The 24,388-nt window shown below is 41.3% G+C and overlaps 1 protein-coding gene across 1 annotated transcript in view; it reads right to left on the bottom strand.

Annotated features, from left to right (window-relative positions):
* The window catches only part of USH2A (usherin), a 775,219-nt gene that overhangs the window by 42,949 nt on the left and 707,882 nt on the right, over positions 1 to 24,388 (bottom strand). The window contains exons 61-63 of the mRNA XM_003800142.1: positions 10,514 to 10,741; positions 4,544 to 6,060; positions 1,566 to 1,887 (exon numbers count right to left, since the gene is read on the bottom strand). Of these exons, the coding sequence (XP_003800190.1) occupies positions 1,566 to 1,887; positions 4,544 to 6,060; positions 10,514 to 10,741 (2,067 nt within the window). The remainder of the gene's footprint in view (positions 1 to 1,565; positions 1,888 to 4,543; positions 6,061 to 10,513; positions 10,742 to 24,388) is intronic.

Genomic DNA, 24,388 nt, shown 5'->3' with positions numbered 1-24,388 from the left:
AATTTTTAGACTTGGAATTGCAAACAAGAGATTATGGATCTGTGTAATTCTCCAAATCATTCAAGAATCCATTTATATTTTTAATTCTTATTAACTTGATTGGGTAATTTGTCCCATACATCATTGGCCTGAAATAGATTCTTCTACTTAAAATGTTACCTCTAGTCAATGCACTCATTGACTTGGTCACCACATTCCTGGTAACTTATTAACTTAGTGATTGTATTATTTTATGTTATAATCTTTTTAGGGCTCCGTTTCTTCCTTCAGAAAATTTCTCTTGGCATCCTGCCTGGCACTGAGTGTTTGCATCAATCAGCAAGCTTCCTTTGGCTGCAAGAAAGAGGAACTGGTTTTGACATAAGCAAGAGGGAATTGACTGGGAGCAGATGGAATTAAAAGCACAGCTGAAGAACCCTTCTTGGAAATAGCAGGGAAAAGAAAAACTTTTAGATTGAGGTTGGGAATATTTTATCAGAACTTCTCGCCTTTACCTTTTAAAATTCTGAGTCACTCTGCTGAAGATCAAGCCCCAGGCAAGGCTGAGGGACTGAGCATGGCTCATGTGCCCACCACTTGGCTAGGAGACAGCCTGACACAGTGATTGACACTCCCACCAAGACCCAGCAAAGGGTGGGGGCAGCCACCCCCCACAGCAGAGCGGAATGCAAATGGACTCCCATGCAAAACAAAACAAACCCAACAGATTCCTCTATAGATTTCAAAACACTTTCAGGATATTATTATGAATTCTTGGCTTTGGGGGGATATGTAAACTCCTATTTTTTAGACCATCCTCATACAAAACTTACCTCACCTCCATGTACTGGTTTGCTGTGTTCCTCTAGACTTTTCTCAACACTCTGCATCTCTCCTGAGCACAGAAGCTAAAGATGTCTGCTGTTCTATTTTATTTTGCCTTGGAACAATTAATGAGTTATTTTCAAAGTCATTTTTTAACAAGAGTTTTTCCTACAAAGGCAACACTGATAAAAGGAATCTTAATGGTAAAAACCACTTCATTAATAAATGTAAATATTCTACCCAGAATCTATTACATAGTAAAAACAATGTGAATCAAAACCTGAGAAAATGAAAAAAGCACATGAATATTTTTTTCCTCTCACATTTACTGCTTAATTTTTTCCCCCAAGGATATCATGATTCTCTTTAAAGCCCCACATTTTTCTTTAAGTGGCTTTCAAATTGAAAGCAATTTTTGGCTCACATCTGTAATCCTAGCACTCTGGGAAGCCAACATGGATTGTTGATTGCTTGAGCTCAGGAGTTGGAGACCAGTCTGAACAAGAGGGACACCCGTCTCTACTAAAAATAGAAAAACTAGCTGGGCAGTGTGGTGGGCACCTTTATTCCTAGCCACTCGGGAGACTGAAGCAGTGGATGACTTGAGCCTAGGAGTTTGAGGTTGCTGGGAGCTATGACACCATAGTCCCCTAGCCTGGGGCAGCAGAGTGAACTTTGTCTCAAGAAAAGAAAAGCGATTTAAGGGCAGGTGCTGATGGTGCACACGACCAGCTTGGACTGTGATCACGCATGTTTCTTACCTGATACTCATACTCTGTGAAAGGCCACAGTTCGGAATCTGTAAAAGAGCTTGAGCTTCCGTTATAGGTTAGCACTGGATTGGAATGGCCAGGTGGAGGTACTATTTGTCTTCTGTACAATTCATAATATAGCACTTTTCCATTTGGCTGAAGTGGTCCTGTCCACCAAAGGGAAACAGTGGGCTGGAATCCTCCAGGAGCCATCTGTACCTGTAAGCGTGGAGGGGGCTGCATCAGAGGGGCAGTCTCAGAAGTCTGCGTGGAGGCCCATTCACTGGATGCACATCCCAGGGTGGTGCAGGCTTGAATTCGGATTTCGTACCTTCAGGACACAAGGCAGAAAACACCGCTTATCAGCCAAATTGATGTTTCTGAGAAGACTCTTAAAACACCAAGTGTTTCCAAAAAAAAAAAAAAGAGAGAAGTTTACATTTATTCTTATCTAGCTAACTCTTGAAGAATACCAAAATCGTATTTCCATAGAAATGTTAGAATAATCTCAGTCATCCAGGCTTTCTAAGCTGAAGAAAATAATCTTCATCTGCTTGAAAGAAGTGAGCACAATTCTTTCCCTAAACAAGAATGTATGCAATAAATAAGCTCTCAAGATTCTTTGCAGCGTGAAAGTTCTGGTACTCTGCAGAATTACTTAACGCTGTGATGGGGAATGCAGGCCTTGGGGAGTCTGCACCGGTTCTCGGCAGCCCTGAACTCCTCTACCTTTGCAGCCAGAGCTAAATGTTTCCCCAGGAATGTTTCCAGGCTGAGAAGCAACGTCATGGAGTGAAGGTTTCGGTGGTAATAAATCCCCTCACCTGATACCTGACATCTTAAAACAGGCTCTCTTACACCACACCAAGACCTTTGGGGGCCAAAGTTAACCTGACTACACACTAGGTTATCAATCATGAAGACACCTTATCACCATCCAGTTAGACTCAACCAATCAATTATGTTTTGCCTCATAGCTGGTTTCTGCCACTTGGAGAGGTCTATTTACATAGCAGGGATTTTTCCCTTCCAACAAAAGAGATTTTTTTTGTTAGTATGAAGTGCCCGTGGCTGCACTTTTTTCCTCTCTGTTCCCATGCCCCATCGTTGTGACGCACCCCGAGCTTCCCCCCAGTGCCCAGCTACCTTTCCTTCTCCCTGGATCTCCTTTGGTTCCAGCCTTTTCCTCTGCTATATTCTCCCTTCTCTCTTTGCTCCTCCAGGCACGGCTTTCTGTTCTCTGCTGGCTTGCTTACTCTCTCACCTTTTTGCTGTCTTAATCACCCTTCTCTTTGTATTCCTTTGTGACCTCTTTCATTCCCCTTTTCTCCTCCACCCCTCTTCCTATGCTCATCTCCACCCTGATGGGGCTGCCTGTTAATTGGTGATTGAATCCATAGCTGTGTAGGGCAGACCTGACTTCTAAGAAATTTCTGTGGCAATGTTGATTTTCCACATAGAGATTATCCATTTTCTGGATTATCTGTGGTAGTTTTAGCATTCCAGGTACTATCTTTTTCTATTTAGGGCATCCCCAGACCTCTTCTTCCTACCGACCCGCTGGGATGCCCAAAGGAAAGCACACTGATGTGCGATATGCAGCCAACATTAACCAGTTAAAAAATAGAGCCTGTAAACTCTAGGAACCCTAACCTCACATGGAAATGATGCTTTCTTTTATGTCCTGGTCCCTCGTAGAGTCAATGAGAGAGGATAATGAAGAGATGTACTGTGTTCTTAAATACCATGGCTAGGTGTATCAGATACACTATTTTCCTTCCTAGCCTAGAAAAAGCGTTTCTCTCATACCTGGAAAATGCTTTTCTTCTCTAGAAATTATTTTGTTTCAAAGAGGAGAAAACTGGTAAGATTTTGAAAGCTTGCAGGTACGGCCAGGTAAAGAGGAAGCCAGTATACAATGCACAGCTCTGCAGATACCGGGGGCCTTTTTTACGCCCTGACTCAGAGTATTATACAAGTCAGTGCACATGGCGTGTGGATTAGCAATGGGGGATACCTGAGGAAGTTTTAATTACTGTTTAATATTTAATACCACCCTAAATAATTGTCATGAGTAGATGCATAAGACCATGAATGTTTCATTTAAACGGCACTATATATCAGAGATAATTATAGGAGGGTCTAATCTACACATCAGTAGATTACAATAATAGGTGAGTTTTATCTGTGGTGGCTGGAAATCAACACTCTTTCAGCCTTTAATGTTTTTAAGTGATTCTGTTCATTTTACTAAATTTTGAGCATAAAAATGTCCTTTATTACTCTTTTCTCTGGGGATGAAAGTTACTTAAAATGTGATGGGGAAAAATGCCAAGCAATTCTTTAAGCTACGGGCAAGATTCCTTTGTGTAGAGAGCAACACTTTTCCAAGCATGTCACAGAGCCCCCGGGAACCATTTGGGAACCTATGAGTTAGCAAAGAGGCACTGTCCTGAGATGCCATGAGACCAGAGCTGAGGGAATCCCCAAGGGGGTGAGGAGATAGAGTCAGAGAAGCCTTATTACCCCTGGAAGAAGTGCTGGACTTAGTCAGAAAAGCTCTCCCCCCAGAGTTGGTTTAGCTCCCATTGACTGGTAATTTTTTGTACTTTAAAATAATACCTCCTTTTTTCACTATCTGAATCAGATGATACTATTGGGGTTCTCAGAACTCTCCTGGAGCCTTCATGTTCCCAGGGAATCTAGATTTAGGGAACAGGTCCCACCTCTGCACTACTTATTCCAGACATTATGGTGAATTACAAAACTTTCTGAAACACAGACTCTCCAAACAGCACCTGCAAGAATTCTCCTCTCCAGAGGATGTGCAAGCAGGCTGGATGAGGACATGCTTCATCCACCATGGAGGGTCAAGTGGATGGAGGCTGGGGACATCACACATCTTGCTTTTAGAATCTTCATTATGATTGAGGGCTCACAGAGCAGAAGGGCCAGTGTCTGGCTCTTAGAAAGCCCAGACCACCTACCTGTGAAATGGCTTCAGCTGACTTACTAGGAACACCTGTGTGCCGTAAGGATTATGAGTTGTGTTTATGTGTATGACTTTTGTTTCTCTTTCAAACAGCTCCCGGATGAAGAGGGTGTAGTTGGTGACATCACCATTGGTCCTCACTGGGGGGTCCCAACTCACTAAGATCTCCTGAGGGCCCTTGGCCTGCAATTTTGGAGGCTCCATCCCCGAGGGTGCTGCGGGGTTGGTTCTCTCTTTGACAAGCGGACTCAGAACGCCCCCGTGGCTGTTGTTGGCAGTCACTGTGTAGCCATACTCCACTCCTGGGGTGAGGGTAAAATCATGATAGCGAGTTTCCAAGCCTGTATATACAATGGTCCCATCTCTCCTAAGTTCATAACTTCTGATCTGGCCATTTGGGTTTCTTGGAGGTTTCCAGGTGATTTCAATAGATTCTGAGCCTGTGACTTGCAAAGTTGGAGAGTCCATGTTCTCTGGGGGGGCCTCCATTGTCCAGGTGGATTTTGACGCACTAACTGTGCAACCTCCACGTGTGCAGGCGACCAGGGAGAAATTATACTGAGTATAGGGCTGCAGGTGGGACACCAGCAGGGAGAGGCCCTGCCCAGCAAAAATCTCCTTATCATCATATTGAAGCAAGTATTTAGTGATCTTTCCATTTTGACTTGATGGTGGTGACCAAGATACGTTTATTTGAGTGGCACTGATGGCCCAAAGATCTGGAGGGCTGACTCCTGCGGGAGGAGCTTCCAGAGTTGTGATGCTGGTGGGTTTGCTGGTGGAGCAGCCTCCGCTGGTGCAAGCTAGGACAGCATAGCTGTAGGTGGAGAAAGGAAGCAGCTCTTCATCGGTGTGATTGAAAGTCCCCGCGTCAAAGCTGAAGGGATAGAGCATTCCGTTCCTTTGCAGCCTATAGGACTGGATAATACCATTAGACTGTTCTGGGGGGATCCAAGAAATCAGCAGTTCTGAGGGATTCATAGCTACATGAGCTATCTGTGGTGGCGAGAGACCTTCTGGGGGTGCTTGCAACGTCCTCACCACATTCCAAGGGCTACAGGTATGCCCTGCTGAATTCCAAGTGTGGATTTTATATTCACATTGCGTCCATGGTTGCAAACCTGTGTCATTATACATAAATGGATTCCTTTCAGTATTATATTCTGTAAAAACAATTTTCTCATCAGCCTGGATTGTCTGATTCCCCCAAGCTTTTCCCTCGAAGCATCTGCGAATCACTTCATAGCGAATTATTTTTCCATTTGGGTTAACAGGCTCAGACCAGCTCAGCTCAACGCTTGTGGCTTCCACAGACTGGATTGTGGGAGCCAGCTGAGAGTCCGGAGGGGCCTCCTCTGTCCACAGGGGCTGGGGCGCGGTGTGTGCACAGCCTGCCCGGGTGCAGGCCTCCAGGGTCAGCGTGTAGAGAGTGAAGGGAACCAGGCGTCGGAAGAGAAACCAACGATGCAAACCAGTGTACTCCAGGATCCCGTCGCTGAAGACGCTGTATGTCTGCAGGAAGAGAAACAAAGGGCGTAACAAGTAGCAAATGATTTGTTGGTCCAGCTATTTAGCTCTGTTTTAATCCTCACCTCTTCCCTGGCGCCACTCACTTATTCCTCATCTTAATGACCCTAATCCAGAAGAAGTATTTTGATCTGAACATGGGGAATGTGATTTTTTTCTAGTTAATGCAAAATCAACAGGAAGAGAAATGATGTTTTCCATTCCCTCCCTCCCCTCTTTTTTAAAGCTGGGGCAAATGTAAGTATTTATCTAAAAGCTAAGGGCTATTGAACCAGATTCTTTGACTTAAATAGTGCTTATGGTGTCTCTCCTATTTTCTTTCTTTCTTTTTTTTTTTTTTTAAAATAGACAATGGTATTCAAATCCTCTATTTTATAGATACTAAGGGCTTCTGCTCTCATTCTGACTCTGGCAAGTAGGGCCCATCTGCATTGTCTGTCTCCACGGCATTTGCTGGAAAGTGGAATTATAATGCTTGATCATTTGTTGTTACAAGGTTACAGGTGCCAGGGCTGAAAGTGTGTGTGTGTGTGTGGGTGGGTGGGTGCGCACACACACGTGCACATGTATGTTATACATAAGTACAAATATACATATACATACATATATGAACTTTGATCACAAGGAGATGTTTTTCTCTTGCAGGACTTAAAAGAACTGATTGCTGCTTTGGGGCAAAGTATTCTTTAGTTCTGGGGAAACCCATGTGAGCACTCACTGTACTGCGTGAAGGTAGAGCAAGTTTTCAACCCTGTGTCAGTCACTGTTCTTTTGTGAGGCTGGGAAGTGACTCCAGTTGAAGGTGGATGTTTCAAACAGTGGTTTTCCTTTCTCTGCTTCAATGCACCTGAAGTGTGACCCAGCCCTGCAGAGAGGTCCTCGTGTCGGTGACTCTCCCGAAGGCATGGGACACACACCAAACCCCCTGGAAGACACATCTAGTTTGAAATATTCCCACTGGTGGTTACTGGGGAAGCTCGCATTGGATTGCTAATATGTTTTAATTTTTTTTTGAAGATTAACTAGCCTAGATTTTGGAAATCTATTTATTTTGGACTACTGTATTTTGATGTGCTTTTCCTATTGGGGTTCCAGGACAAGACCTCAGCCCAGAGGGAAGGTTGGGTGGTGTATTTTCTGAAAGGAGCTCAGAAATCAACATGTATCATAATCAACATGTAGCCTCTCTGACTCCTGTCTGCAGGACCCCCTCTGGTGCCCCAATATTCACCTGGCAAATCTCTCACTAGTGTTAAACTCCGCTTTCCTTCTATACCTGAGCTCCAAAATGGGTTTGGAGAAAACCCTTCTACAGGACACCTGCTCTGACTTTAAATGTCTCCCCTAACTTTTCCCTAGGCGATTACCGATTTGTCACCCTATTCTATTCCGTGTATTCTTATATTCCTAAGTGAACATTTCGTACCTTCTCCTTTCTCTGTTACCCGCCCCCCCCCACAGTTGGTTGTTGACATGACCACATATTTCGTTCAGAGGGTAGAAGGAGTCGGGGAGGAATATCCTCACGTTCAATATTAGTATGATCACACCCAGGTGAAGCAAGACTTGGACTATTCGCCATTCCTCCTTTTGCTATGGACGGAGCATCTCTGTCCCCATAAAGGCCACCTGGGCTCTGCACCCCAGGCCCTCATCTTCCCTGATGACTTCACTCTAGCAATTATTATCTCCTGCATCGCCAAGTTACCTCCCTCTCTTGGTTATGTCCAGTAGTGTTTGTAGGTATTCAAGTATTTTTCATTAATTTCTAGATAAAACTTCTCAGCCCCACGGGCTCCTGCTACTGTGCCATTTCTCTGCTTTTCTTTTCATCTAGGCTTCTTTAAAGAGTTGCTGTCCTGCTGGCCTCACTTGCCATTCCCGCTCCACCACCCCTTCCGCCCAGCTTTCCCATCTACCACTTGATCTTCCTGTCAAGATCACAATGACCCCCGATTCCTACATCCAGGGTGGCCTGTCTGCCTTCATTTTGCTGGATTTTTCAGTAAACAGATTTTCTCTTTATTTTCGGGGCACGGCATTCACCTACTTTACCTTCTGCCTCCTTGCCTTTTATGAGTCTCTTTTGTAAGCCCCCCTTTGTCTCCTGCCCTCCAGAATTTAGCATGCCCAGGGCTTGGACGCAGGCTCTCATCCTAGTTACATTTTGTCCATAGCTGACCTCCTCCCACATCATGGACTTAAATACTACCTATACACTATCAGCTTCCGAACATTCTCTCCGTGAGGCCTTTCTCAGGAGGTCTAGACGGGTGTCTCCGGCTGCCGACTTGTTCGCTCAAGGCTGTGCACCTTCCCGCCAGTGTCTCAAGGCCCAAATTCAGAAGTCCCAACCTGAAACACCTTTTTCCCTTTGTATCTCACAGCCAGACCAGTCACAGATTGTGTCGTCTCTGTCTCCAGAATACATCTTCAGTCCACCCCTATTTTAAGACTTCACACCGTTCATTCTAGTCTGAGCTTCCATCAAGTCTACCTTGAGTGGTTCAATAGTGCTCAGACTCTATCAGCCCCCTTGGAGTACATTTTCCACACCGTAGTCAGGGGGATTTTTCAAAGTGTACATCTGATCATGCCATTCCTTTCCTTGAAGCCTTCAGTCATTTTTCATTGCACTTGGAACAAATTCCAAATTCTTTACGTGGTCTACACAGTGGGGCATAATCTCTCTGGCCAGCCCCTCCACCTCCTCCGGGGCCACCGTTCTCTTCTCCTGAGTTCTTCACACTTCACTAGCTTGCTTTTCCTTCCTTGAATACGCCAAGTTCACCCCCGGCTTCAGGCCTTCAGTGTTTGCTCTCCATTTTGTCCAGAGCACTTTGCCCCCTATCTTTACACGACTAACTCTGTCTTGTCACTCAGGACTCAGCTCAAACGTCAATTCAATTCAAATGATTATCTGTTCCAAAACAGCCCGAGCAGGCACAATGGCATCATTGTGTTTAGTTTTCCTTATAGCATTCATTGCTTTCTGAAATTCCCTCGCTGATTTATTTACTAGCTTACTGTTTCCCTCTCTGTGTCCCTGCCATTCCTACACTCCCAACCCTTGTTCACACAGCCACACACGTCAGGTCTATGATAGCGAGACCTTGCTTATTCACTCGTAAGTGGATGGCACTTAGTAGCAGCTTAATAAATATTTGGTGAAATGTAAATGAAGGTACAAGGAGTCAATAGTCCTACTGTCAATCATGGTAGGAAGAAGCAGACACTGGGATGGGAACCAAACACTCCCAAAGAGAAGTGTTCTGATAGATGTGCAGTGAGAAGCTGTCTTCTCTGACGGGGGCCCCAGGGCTGTGATCTGGATTTTAATGGTCATGAGTCCTGAGGCTCAAGCCTCTTGCCCCAGAGTGGGGAAGGTCTGGCTTCTGTCCACAGAAGGCTGGGGGCAGCAGCTTGCTACTGCTCCTTGCAATAGGCCTAGAGCTAGGCAGAGAGGCAGCCCACACAGAGGCCCCCAGGATGAACCGGGGCCTGTGAGTTCTAGTTACAGCTCTAAGTTACTACTGTACATAATTTCCTGCTGTCAGCCCTCTCTTAGGGTTTTCAGAGAAGATTAATTAAATGTAACAGCTTAGTCATAACTGTTCTATGTGGAATTAATGTGGGAGTCCTTGCCACCATGAGAAGTGGTCGGAAAGGAGAGGACAGAATGTCTGCAGCAGCCCCAGGCGGCAGAAGGTAGCTGATGAGGGCAAAAGGAGTGGTCCAGGACCAGAGCAGACCGTAGGGAGATGTGGGGGCACAGATTGACAGGGGTTTCACCTCCGCCCTTGGGGAGGAACATCAGAAAGCAAGATGAGGTCTGGCTTTCATGAGGGGCGTGCTCAAAGCATCACAATGCAGGTATTAACGGAATTGCAACCCCCGCTGAATCACAGTGTGGTGAAGCTTGGGAGATGTTTTGACCTTTATAAGACTGCTGCTCATAACTACATACGGAAGCTGGGGAGTTTAGCAGACATGTGTGGTTACCTAGTGAGCTCTGTTTAAAGCACAAATTAGGCAAGGTTTAAGCAGATAACTGGGTCGGGTAATTTAGGAGGCAGTAAGAGTCATTTAGAGTTCAGTTCTGGTGTGACTTCCTGGCTTCAGATCCCAGCCCAATCATTCACAACATGGGCTTGGACAGTTATGTGCCTCATGAGGTTTAGAGGTATCTACCTTGTAGAGTTGATGTGAGGATTAAATGAGATAATCCTGGAGAGCATTTAGCCCAGTGTAGGCTTCCTAAGAAGCATCACATATATGAGCTAGTTTTCTCTGATCTATTAAGTGCCCGGAGGAGCCATCAAAGCAAATTAAACAGGCCGTGAAGGGAGTTTTCCCACAGTGCCCGGATGGCATGTCAGGGCTCATCTATTTATCTGGAGAACACTGAACACGATTTCAGATGCAGGGTGGACATTACCTTAATCACACCGTTGGTTCTCTCAGGCTCTGACCACTGGAGGAGCAGTGCCCGGCCGTGCTCCTTCTGTTCCACTGTAAAGTTGCTCAGTCTACTGGGGGAAGATTCTAAGGTTTGAACCAGAGTCCAGGGGCTTGAAACTTCTCCTGCCTGGTTTGCAGCCACAAGACCAATGTGGTATGTCGTGAATGGTTCCAACCCGAACAGTTGGGCTTGATGGCTCGTCCCCTGTAAGAAAGTTAACAGGGTAAGTTTCGTTTAGAAATTGACAGTTTTGCTGGAAGGTCATGCCCTGAACTGCACGGCCAAAGCACCTCAGCAATAGCACCCAAATCCTAGCGCAGAGTTTTGAATTATCATTCAGAAAACGATGTATTTGTTTTTCCTGTTGACACCCTGAATGTATTACCATGTTGTATTTCAGCACCCAGGAAGTGGATCAGATAGGATCTAGGCCTTCTCAGGGCTTGAAACTCAAAGGGTGTGATTTAGAAACATTAAAAAAAAAATACCACGCCTCAGATCAGTGCTGTACTCAGCTGACAATGAAAAATCAGTGGTACCAAGTTGCAGGCCAGAGACTGGGGTAATTTCCTGCTGGGTTAGTTTTAAGAGTTTGCAGATATAACCTGAACAATCCTAATTCTCTACTTCCCAACACTGTTTGTACATAAGACTCTCACCACCTTTCCAATCCCCCTCTAATTCTCAGTGTATATTTATATCTTACACATTCAATAAAACAAACACAAGAAAACAGTAACAAGCCAACTACGAATGTACAAATACACTTAGAGAAGTCTACTATTAAACATAAATATGAAAATATTTCCTTTTATTAAAAGCACCGTAACTGAACCCATGGAACTTACCAATAGTAAATGTTATCTAGGCTTTGAGAATTTGGTCTTGTTGATTTAGAAGACACGAAGAAAGGGATAGAATTTGTGTTTTTTTACCCCCCTGCTTGGAGAGCAACATTTAACATATTTGGCATAACTAAACTGGAGCTGAGAATCCAAATGCTTTGAAAGGCCCTGGGGTGCTCTTTCCACATCTGGACTGAATGAATATGTCTAATGTGTCTGTTTAAGGTAGGAATTATGTCTGCAAGTGGGGTAGTAATGTGTGTATAGGTAAACACACACACACACTGGCATTTTCTGTTGTGTGCTATACCCCCTGAATAGGAATAATCATGAGAAAGCTTTGACTGAGTTAATAGGATATTTACATTTAATGATGTGTGAGATCAGCTTTGGTTTGTTAGATATTTAATGTTCTAGGTGGTCTTCAGCTGTCTTCTCCTCTTGGTGGGCAAAGATAGGAGGAATACGAGATGAGGAGAGAGTAGGCGTCCAAGACATAGTTATGTATGAGGAAACCCTCCTTAACCTGGGTATATCCAAATATCATTTTGGATAAAATCTAAAACAGGATAATCAAATCAAGCTAGTTAGACATTGTAGGAATGAGTTCGGGCGTCATTTTCTTACATTATTGGCGATAAGTCTCAACTGTGTTAATGTTTCTTATTATGTGTTAAACACAAGCATAGAAAACCCAATTTCCTTAACACATCAAAAACTTACAAAGCCAATTTTTCTCTTTCGGTAAGTCCCATTATGATATTACACGCTAACCTCTTGAAATCTTTTAATATTTAAACATCCGCTAAGCGACCGGACGTGGAAACAAATTTTACAGAAATACTAATTTCTCTTTTTTAAAATATTAAAAGTTAGATCATAAATATTTAAAAACTTATTTCTCCACAACATCAGATTGGTCTTTTAGATAAATACAGCACAGGACTACCATGACCATAATGAATATTAAATCTGAAGATGCTACAAGGCCTGATTACAAACATTCTTTTCTGATAAATGATTCCTTTTCTGTGGAAATAGGGCAAACATGAGCGAGATTAATAATGCAAAAAAGAATAATTCTTTGTTCAGAATATTCAGTAATAAATGCCAAAAAAGCATAAGTTCTAAAGCAAATAGTAATCACCTCGAACAGATTATATATAAAAAAGTTAAGCTGTTGAGGGACATTTTTTCCTAAGCTTTTGTCATAAGAAAACACGCAAAGCATGTGGGCTATAAAGCAAAAACATATGTATATTGTCAATAGCGGCACCTGCTCAATTACAGTTTATCTCAGAGCTGAGAGTTCCATTCAGCCCCTAGATGGCAATACTATCAAACACTTTTGGTAACATGAGTACTTAATGATTAACCACTGGCATTCAGTCATCCAACACACTCCAGGCAACCATTAAAAAAATAACAAAACTGATTTCATTATAGATTCTTTTAATAAACATTTATGGCTCAGATCCTTGAAAGCAGAAGCATTCAAAGTGCCCTGGCTTCAAAACCTACACCATCTAGTACAGAAATACGGCCTGCAGGTCTCAAGTTGAAGTCTGTGCACAGCTGGCACAGAGAATGTTCAGAGGTGTATCCTCCTACAAAGGACGACTACAGCTGTTGTTTTGCTTAATCTGGTCTGGATTTATAAGTTTTTCCAACAATAGAAATAATTATGGATTAGGATATAAAGGAAAATTTCTATGTCGTGAAATTATATGGAGAAGTTCTCCTATTATATTTCTGTATTATATTTCTATATTATATTCTGAAGAGCTTCAAAAAAAATCACACACAATATCCATATCCATAACCCCTTAAATATTACAGTCATTAGCAGCCATGCTTTTTGTCAATGCTTAGGGAAAGTCACATAAAGAATAAGAAAATTAAAAAATGGCAAAACAATCCTTACCAAGGGTCCTTTGATATTTTGGGAAATAATTTTTATTATTCTCTCCTGAATGGATTTCCAACCCCAAAGATCACTATTTTAGAATTCTGCTGCAAGATTGGGGTGCAGTTCCCTCTGGGGATTGCTTGTATCTTGTCTATTTATTTAGCTACTTGTTATTTTCCTTTTTTTTTTTTAATTAAATCATAGCTGTGTACATGAATGCCGTCATGGGGTACCGTGTGCTGCTTCTATGTACAATCCGAAATATTTTCATCAAACTGGTTAACATAGCCTTCAAGTCATTTTCTTAGTTATTGTGTTAAGACACTTGTTATTTGCCTTAAATTCAGAGTATTTGCTTGAGCCTTGTGGATCTCAGATGTTTTGGATTCAGGTCCTTGGACATGCAGCATCTGTCCCGCTGACTAGAAGTCATCGTTAGAAACCTTTTTCTTCCCGTTCACGCCATCGCTTCACCTGCCTTCTTTCTCTGTTTCTCCTGGTACTCTACTCCTTTTCCTCTATGGAGATGATCTTAAATCAATACTTTTACTCCTTCTTCAATGCCATTATTTTGCCTTATGCTTCCCTTCACTCTTCCTACTAACTTTTCTGACTGTACATTTTGTGAGCCCTGACCTCTGGGCGACCGGCTCGCCCCTTTGTCCCTGTCTGTTTTCCACCCACGTCCTTATCATACTCAGACTTTTTACTCTAGAAGTACACTAGCTACATTCATTAGGCAGCAGATAAAGACAATGACTCAAAAAGAGAAAACAGGAAGAAATGTTGTACTGGAGGTAATCCAGTCTTTGCCATCTAACATTTTAAATGAAATTTAGATTCTTCTTCTTCTTCTTTAACTTGTATGCATGAAGGTCAGACTCTGATTAGAAATCAGTGCATCATTTTATGAGGCATAAAGACAAGACCCTCTGGAACACTCTGCCAGTTGAGGCTCTGCTGGCAACTTGAACTACATTTTAACCTCTCAACTCTGCTTCTGGGGACACGTGAAACTACTTGGAGACTTCAGCAGTCTGACAATTTTACACCATCTCCTCTGATTATTTTTGACGACTTGAAGTGCCCCAAAGGTGGCCGTGGGGTCAATAGGTTTATGTAGGTTGAAAATGATCAAAAATTACCATTGATCTGCAGCTGTCAATAAAAGGCTGCGTGGGGATACTCCCTGCACAAATGTTTAAACTGCATAAAGCTTCCTAACTTAGTCATCTTTGAGACTATTGATCTGATGATCCAGCAGTTTCCAGAGCTTTCCCTCTGGTCTTTGTGGTGCATTTTCACTAAGCCCACTTACCTTAGCCCTAAGGAATCTTTTTACCCTGCTTCCAGTATTAAACCAGAACAGTGATGTACAGGCACCACTGTGCTCATCCACAGAGTACTCTGTGTGCTTACTACTCTTTGGAAAGGGTTAATCTTCCTGGTCACCATCAACTTCATTTCAAGCCAATGGGATTTCCCTATTTTGGGCTCCTCAACTTAAAATGGAGGAGTTTGGCTTATAAATCGAGACTAGGTGGTGGGGTTCCTTTGCCTTAGGTATCCTGAATGCTAAGACTCATAAATTAAATCACATCAAAAATTCACCGTTTTTGCACAAACAGAACCTCAGAGGAATCTAGATTTAAATATATCAGTTCTGCAATTTTCAGGTGAACCACTGAGATGCTTTATCTTAAGTTATATTTCGTCTTGTCACAATGAGGAAATAAAAGAACGATTACAGATAAAAGTCAAAGTTTCTGGCTTAGATTATAAACAAAACATGAGAAGCAGTTCAAGCCCTCATGTACCACTCCCTAGAAGTCATGGCTTCAGATAGACCGTATCCCATCAACTGGATAATTTTGTACATTGTAATAGTTGACAAATCAACCCAAAATATTTTTCTAGATTTCTGAAGGCCAGATAATTTGAGGCATAAATTTTGTAGGGCCATTTTTCCTTTCCATTTGTGAAGTTAATCTTTGAGTTCCCCAAAGGTTGATCAACATATTTATGCTTAATACTATTTTGCAAAAATAAAATCAGTCTTGTTATAGAAATGATCTCTTTACTACCCATTAGCCAAATATCAAACTTGAATACTTTTCCATGGTTAAGTAGGCATGAGACTTCCAAGCCTGCAAAACGTTAACACTGTGAGAAAATTTTCACTGATTTCAAGGCACATTCACTTTACCTGTGCCAAGCCCACCTATGCATCTGGAAGCTAGTGGGACGTGTACATGCAGAGTTGCTCTGGAAACAAAGGGCAACTTACAATACAAGAAAAGTAGAGCACAATGTCCTTCAGGTTCGGGGCCTGTTTTATGCGCACAAACAATGTGTACGTGTTAGGCGGCATCAATAAGCAGTATGACAACAGCTGCCAAAATGGCCGTTGGGGAAACAGCTGGCATTGTTACTCAGCATCGTTGCTCAGTATTGTTACTTAGCATTCTTACTCAGCTTTGTTACTCAGCATTGATGCTCAGCTTTGTTACTCAGCATCATTGCTCAGCATTGTTACTTAGCGTTCTTACTCAGCATTGTTACTCAGCATTGTTGCTCAGCTTTGTTACTCAGCATTGTTGCTCAGCTTTGTTACTCAGCATTGTTACTCAGCATTGTTGCTCAGCTTTGTTACTCAGCATTGTTGCTCAGCTTTGTTACTCAACATTATTACTCAGCATTGTTGCTCAGCTTTGTTACTCAACATTATTACTCAGCTTTGTTACTCAGCAGCTCTGTTCAATTCTTTAAACATTTTTGAGCATCTTGTTTGTAAAAAACTCTGTGAAGAAGCTGCAATGGGAGATAGAAGATAAATAATATAGGCTCCTGACTCTGAGGATCTTGTAATCTAATACAGTAAATGAATAATAATGTATAACAATTTGGAAGGGAGGAGGTGAGGATTTGGGGAAGATTCCATGGAGAAGTACCATTTGATCCAGGTCAGGAAAGATACAGAATTTGAGTAGATGAAAATGGGTGCTGGATTGGAAGAAAGAAGAGAAGGAAGGCAATCCAGAGTGCATTTAGGAAAAGCTTTTAGTTCAATGGAGCTGAGCTGTGGTGGGTGTAGGGGATCGAGGCTGGAAAGGAGTCTGTGGTAAACTACAGAGGGCTGTGAATGGCACTCGGAAGTTTTTGACTGCATTTGTTAGGAAACATTAAGTGATGTTAGGCAAAAATTTTGTGCCTATGGCTCAAAGGAGTAGGGCACTGGCCCCATATGCTGGAAGTGCTGGGTTCAAACCCAACCCTGGCCAAAAACTACAAAAAAAAAATAAAATAAAATTAAGACTTAATTATGTATGAAGAGCTGTAAGACATGTATGAAGACACTGTAATTTGAGGAATAATGGACGAAGTTTTAAATTTTTCCCACTGTGGTTTAGATCTGCAGTCTCAGCTCTTGGGAGTATTAGGGAATGGGCTGCAGAGCTCCACCTCCCCCCAATGCACATTTCCCTATCCATGGAAAACTTATCTTTTGTGGAGAAATTTTCCTCCAAAAAACTTAGGAACCAGGCTGCAGTGCAGGAGGTAAGCAGCTGCCCCTGTGTTACAGCTGCCAGCTGCTCCCCATCTCCCTCATCACCGCCTGAGCTTTGGCTCCCCCACCACTCCTCAGGAAAAATTGTCTTCTGCAAAACCAGTCCCTGGTCCTTGGGGACCACTGGTGTAGAGCATGACCAGTGACTGATGACATAATAAATCTGCCAAGAATTCATTCATTCATTCATTTAATTATTATTCAGCCAATCAGTATAGATTGCCATTTGCACAAGGGAACAGGAGAATATTTTCTTAGGAATAAGATTTGAATAATTATTGAATATGCATTCTATTTCAAAATTTGTAATTTTTAGAAACAAATGTTTTTCTTTTAATTGTAATTGAGGTGAGATTATAACAACTGAATGAAATAGAAAGCAATTCTAGGTTTTTTCTCCCAGCCAATTCTCAAAAGCACGTGCAGCTGAGCTGTGGTTTGTCCTGATAATCCACATGTTTGAGTGGAGACACCCCCATGCTTGTCTCTATCCCTGGCATCACACGGTTATAAGGCAGGTGGAGAAGGTTAGGACACTACTGGTGAAACCAGGATGGGGCTAATTCATAAGGACACACATGCCTTCATAGCTCTGGGTTCTAGCTAATGCTATAGCTTCCCTTTAAGCAATCATGATATGTATAATTATAATGTATCATTTAGGAGCCAATTGTTTTAAACTTAAATGTTCTATTTAGAGTATTCATGTGTCAATACCGTGTACTTTAGTGCTTTTACTCAAACAAATAAGTACACTCAGAAAAGAAGAATGACACATGAGAAGGGGGAGGTATTTTTGTCTTTATGGAATACATCATTCATTTTGTGTGATGTGGTCAATTTGAAAATAATATTTGAGACTTTTTTTAATAGGCAAATTGGCTGCATCAATTTAATCTATAAAGCAAAAGCTAAGATTCTTATACATGAAGAGTGATGCCTCAGTTACCATAAAAATACTGGGGGAAAAAGAATGGTTTGAAATGGCTCATTTTTCAAATGAGAAGAGGAAAAAAAATTAAATTTGTGATAATTAAATTTTAAAGTGGCAAATTAGTCACACTAAATATTAAAAAGCAGTTCTTCTGATCTATCAAAATTACAAATGTGCACACCCTGTGACCCAGCAATTTAACTCTGATAATCTATTCTATGGAAATACCGGCAAAACTGTACTAAGACACGTGGAAAAGAATTTAATTCCAGCCAAGTTCTGTATTTATTCAATCCTTCATTAAAGTCATATTTATTGAGGACTTACTATGTACTAGGCATGAACATACAGCAGAGAGAGACAAGGGCACTACTTCCTGGGTTTTACATTATAATGAGGAAAAATGGGCACTATATAAGCAAAATGAGAGAGAGACAGAACTAGAGATTGTGGTTAATTATAAAGGGAATAAATAGAGCAACACACTCATTACTGTTGGGCTAGGTGGTGGGGAGGAGTGAATGAGATTTGTTGTTTAACAAGGGTGGGTAAGAAAGGTCCTTGAGGAGGTTACATTGGGGCAAGAACGCAGAAAAACCAGCCATGTGAAGAATCAGGGGAGAAACATTTAGGCCAAAGGAAGAGCAAGGAAAGAAGCTCTAAGGCAGGAACTAACTTGGTATTTTTGTCTACAGAAAGGAGGTGATATGCCCACAAGTGAGAGAATAGCCCCAGGGAAGGTCAAGAGGATGGGCAGCTGGTGGAAATCTTGTAGGCCCAGATGAAGAGTCTGTCTGGTTCTAGTTTCAATGGGAAATTATTGAAGGCCATTGAACAAATTTTAACTTAGGTTTTAAAGAAATCATTCTGTCTGCTGTGTGAAGAATACCACCCAGTCTGTGGTATTTTGTTATGGCAGCCCAAGGAGACTAATAGAACGGCATATATATATATATATATATATATATGTATAGAGAGGGAGAGACTAATAGAAGGGCATATCTATTAGTCTCCTAACATATATAACATATATATAATATTATTTATATATTTATACCTCCTTCTGTTAGTCTCCTTGGGCTGCCATAACAAAATACACAGACTGGGTGGCTTAAAAGAACAGAAGTTTATTTTCTTGCAGTTCTGGAAGCTAGATGTCTCTAATCAAGGTGTCATCAGCGTTGACTTCTGGAGAGGCCTTTCTTGCTGATGTAGAGATGGTTGCCTTCTCACTGTGTTCTCACATGTCTTCTTTGTGTGTACACACAGAGAGAGATATCTGGTACCTTTTCCTATAAGAACACTAACTGTGTTGAATTAGGGTCCAGCTCTTATGACTTCATTTATTTCTTATTTTTAAATTTTTGTTGCTGTTGAGGTTTGGCCAGGGCCAAGTTCGAACCCACCACCCTCAGTATATGGGGCCAGCACCCTACCCACTGAGCCACAGGCGCCGCCTGACTTTTTTAAATCTTAATTATCTCCTAACAGCCCTATCAGGGGTTTAGGGCTTCAACTTATGAATTTGGGTGGGTAGGGGATGGACATGACCCAATCTATAACAGGGGTCAGGAGAGGGCATGGGAAATATTATCAGGCTTTTACAGAAGTCCAGGGAAGAGTGATAGTGCCTCGTATGGTGGTGGTAACAATGGAGATGGAAATAAGTGGGTGGATTTATGTTTTCAAAGTAGAGCCAGTAGAATCGTGACAGGTTGAATGTAGAGGATGAGACAAAGAAAGCAATGAGTGCTCTTAGGTTTTTGCCTGGAGAGGAAGGGTGAATGACATATCCTTTAATGAGAGGTGGAAGTCTGAGAAGTAATCGTGGCCTTGTTAAGTCTCAGGTACCAAGTACACAGATCTGTGAATCTTTATTTCTAGGCAGAGGCTAAATTAGACATATGCATTGGAGAGTCTGTAGATCTCTCTCCCCACATCCAATCTTGTATTCAATTGTCTTCTAACTTCATTTGGATGTCTAATACATTTCACCCTTGGTGAACCTCAGTATGACCCCTTGATTTCCCCTTGTGTGTCGTTTGTTTACATCACACTGGTTAAGGTGAAGCTCCATCCCTCAGAATCCTCCTCTGTGCAGATGCATCAGAAGGGACCCCTCACTTAATCATGCTCTTATATAATTCCCCCTTCCCTTGAGGACAGGCAGGGCCTGTAACTTCCTTCTAACCAATAGAAAATGATAAAGTTCACTCTCATAAATCTAATGTTAGGTTACAGTTTGCGTTTGTTAGAATAAGTTCAATTTGTAGTTGAGCCTTTCACACAGGGGGTGTACCGTACACCCTTACATTGTGCCCATTAGGTGAGAGCTCCACAGTTCCCTCCTTCTTCCCCTCTCCCCTTCCCCTTCTCCCACTTGAATTTAATGGAAAAGCAACTGTCAACGTCCACAATACTAACATGAAACCAATAAACAATTACACCCCCCCAAGTGAGAAAAACACATAAAATGATCCATCAGATACAACCATCTACCAATACCAGAATTTCAAATGAATTTTAGCTTCCCAACTCATGTATACATACTCTTTTCAATTAAAGTTAAAACTGTTGTTTGAAACAAGGTGTTCAGAATTTCTTTGTCATAAGCATTGCTATCTGAGGGAGACAGAGTATGTTTCAATTTCCCCTCAGACCCACCTTTATTCCTTGGTAGATCCCCTGCTCTCTCACATCTGTCTGTTCAGTGTTTGTCCCCTTACTTCACAGGGAACTGTTTGCATTAGGACTGTGTCTGACTTAACCTTTCTTTATCTCTCAGTTTCCTCAGATAGTAATATTACTACCTTTGTGAGTTGTGTAAACCTTAGTGAGTTAAGCCTTAGAATAGTGTCTGATGTATACTTAATGAGCATTTAGTAAGTGCTAGTTTTTGTTACTATTATCCTGAGCACCTAGGAGATGTTTCCACATACTAGATATTCAGAAAATGTTTCCAGAATGTATGAATGAATAAGTAGATGATTATAAAACAATAAATAACTCATAAGGTATTTTCAGTCCAGAGTTTGTATAGAAAATATAGGTAATTGTATTTTGAAAGAAGCCATAGTACCTAAGTTAAATTTGTAAACAACATTCTCTTAAAGGTTTGTTGTGAAGACCAAGCTGGTATTGAGTAAATGTGTATTGAATACTGGAGAAAGTGGTAAATTCTTCCTTGCTATTGACCTTTAGTTTATTTTGGCTCTAGAAATTTATTTACACACCCACACATACATATATATGGCATACAGTAATTAGTCTCATTGTTTACTTTTATATGTAGAAAGTGTAATATGATAAAATTATTGTATTCTTACATATCCTGCCATTGGGAATGGGTAGAAAAAGATAATACCTTTCTCCAATGAAGAATAAAATGAAGAGGTAGCATGGAAAATTTTCATAGAGAGATTCATTCTGAAGATTAAAAAATGACATTTTACAGACAGTCTGGGGTATTAGAATGGTAAACACTCATTTGTTACTAGGTATAAGTTTATTTTTGGAAATCATGAGCAACTGCATGACAATAAATATAAAAATTTAGATGAAATGAACAACCCTCAGCAAGGCATGGTGGCTCACACTTTAATCCCAGCACTTTGAGACCAGCCTGGACAATATAGCAAGACCCCAACTCTACAAAAAAAAAAGCAAAAAAATTAGCTGAGAGTAGTGGCACACACCTGTAGTCCTAGCTTCTTAGGAGGGTGAGATGGGAGGCACACTTGAGCCCAGGAATTTCAGGGTACAGCGAGTTATAATTGTGCCATTGCACTTCAGCCTGGGCAACAGAGAAAGACTATGTGTATAAAGAAATAAAAAGGCAACTCTAGAAAAAAACTTTAACATTAATATTATTAATCAACTTTAAAATAAAATAGAAAAACAAAGCCCTGAATCACTGCTAACCAGACTTTTCTCCCCAAAGGCCCAGGACCAGAAGATTTACCAGTAAAGTTTATTGTTATTGTTTTTAATTAAATCCCTATATTCTGAGCTGCTCTGTACATAATATCAATTATGTATTACAGAGAATCCCAGAAAACAGGAAAAATGGACCAAATACCAACTCACACATGACATTAGAAAATATAAAAACTGGATAAGAACATAACAAGAAATGTATTTTATAGACTGAACTTAAGACACTAGATGAAACAGAAAAGTAATAGCAAACAGTATCCAATAGTGTGTTTAAAAATGATTTAATTTCTGCCTTAGTCTGTTTGACTACTATATCAGAAGACCATAGACTGGTGCCTTACAAACTACAGGGGAAATCAACTACTTACAGTTCTAGAGGCTGGGAAATCCAAGATCAAGGTGTCCTCCTGTTTTCTAGTCATAGAAATCTTTGCATAGTGTCCTCACATGATGGAACAGGTAACAGAACTCTTTGAGATTAGCTCTTTTATAAACGCACTATTCTGATTTAATAGGGCTCTACCCTCTTCACTAATCACTTCTAAAGGTCGACCTTCCTCATACCATCTCTTTGGGGGTTAAGATTTCAAAATATAGGTTGGGTGTAGTGGATGGCACGTGTAATCCTACCACTCTGGGAAGCTGAGGTGGGAGGATCCCTTGAGCTCAGGAGTTCATGACCAGTTTGAGTAAGAGTGAGACCCCATTTTTACTAAAATTAGAAAAATTATATGGACATTGTGGTAGGTGTCTACTGTCCCTGCTACTTGGAGGCTGAGGCAGGAGGATCACTTGAGCCCAGGGGGGTGAGGTTGCTGTCAGCTGGGCTGATACCATGGCAGTCTAGCTTGGGCAAGAGAGTGAGACCCTGTCTCAAAAAAAGAAAAAAAGAAAGTCTCACTGTATGAATTTAGAAAGGGAGTATGCATTCACAGTCAGTCTATGGCAGTAACCATACAGGATTTAACCCTTAGAAAAGATGATTGACCCAGGCATGGTGGCTCATGCCTGTAATCCTAGCACTTTTGGAGGAGACCCCATATCTAAAAATAGCTGGGTGTTGCGATGGTCACCTATAGTCCCAGCTACTCAGGAGGCTGAGGCAAGAGGATTGCTCAAGCCCAAGAGATTGAGGTTGCTGTGAACTATGACACCACTGCACTCTACTGAGGGTGACAAAGTGAGACTCTGTCTCAAAAAGAAAAAAATGTTGACAGAAATTTGATCCTCTCAACTGATAAAATTTAGCACTTATTTATGAAAAAAAATCTTTTAACCAAGTGAAAACAGAAGAAATTATCCTTAACTTGATAAATAGTATTAATAGTATTTACCGAAAGTATAGAGCAAAATCATACTTAATGATAAAGCATTAGCAGTCTTGCCATTAATATAACAACCAAGTAAGACAGATGGCTTCTCCATGTATTCATTACTGTACTGGCACTCCTAGGCAATGCAAGATAAGAAGAAAAAGAAGAGGTATACAGCAGAGATTATTAGTATTCACCAAACACTCAATTATTTTATGTTTTTTACATTGTCCAGCTTCCCCGCTCCTAAATGGGGGGTATGTGACCAATTCTTGACCAAGAGATGTGGGCAGAAGGGATGTCAACTACTTTCACAACTGGATTATAATAACATCTTGCAGAATTCTTTAGCAGGCTCTTCCCTATAAGGAAACAACACCAACATAGGATGGAGAAGGATAGCCAAACCCATCTTTGACCTCTCCCACGTTTGTTGTGCTGAGAGTTGGAGTTTGGTTACCGCACCTAGCCTAGCCTATCTTATCCTGTCATAGGCGTGTGGGTGTTGAAGCATGAGATTTATGGTTATTGCCTATCCAAAAGGTCCACAGAATCTAAAAATGAACTATTAGAGAGTTCAGTAATTTTAGACTCAAACACAGAAATCAATCATATTTCCAAGTAGAAATATGATAAGATTTTAAAACTTATAATCTGCTGTTACAAGGGAGGTAGGAATTGGCATAATCAATATTCTAGTCAAGACTATTTAGTTATAGGGAACAGAAACTCATTTTGATTGTTTTTTTTTTTTTTCAAAAAGAGAGACAGTGAAAGGACAGAAACCAAGTACAAGAAATACAGTTGACCCTTGAACAATGTGTGAGTTAGGGCACCAACTCTCCCCACCCGTACGGTCAAAAATTTGTGTGTAATTTTAACTCCCCCCAAAGTTAACTACTAGTAACCTGCTGTTCACCAAAAGCCCTGCTGATAACATAAATGGTTGACTAACACATATTTTGTATGTTTTATATGTTTACATATGTAATATACTATATTATTTCAATAAAGTAAGCTAGAGAAATAAAATTTATTTAAGACAATCACAAGGAAGAGAAAATATATTTACTATTTATTAAGTGGAAGATGATCATTATAAAGACTTTGCCCTCACTGTCTTCACGTTGAGTAAAATGAAGAAGAGGAGGAAGAGAGGAGGTTGGCCTTGCTGTCTGTGTTGGAGCCAGAAGAAAATTCACATGTGAGAGGACCCACTCAGTTCACACCATGTTATTCAAGGGTCAAATGCATAGCTTTGGCTCTTTTTTTGTTGTTTTGTTTGTTGCAGTTTGGCCAGGGTAGGATTTGAACCCACCATCCTTGGTATATAGGGCCAGCACCCT

The sequence above is a fragment of the Otolemur garnettii genome, unplaced genomic scaffold (assembly GCF_000181295.1).
Source record: "Otolemur garnettii isolate 467f Iridium unplaced genomic scaffold, OtoGar3 scaffold00168, whole genome shotgun sequence".
Taxonomy (NCBI): Eukaryota; Metazoa; Chordata; class Mammalia; order Primates; family Galagidae; genus Otolemur; species Otolemur garnettii.
Note: the sequence above shows the minus strand (reverse complement) of the source record. Positions and strands in the feature narration are given on the sequence as shown.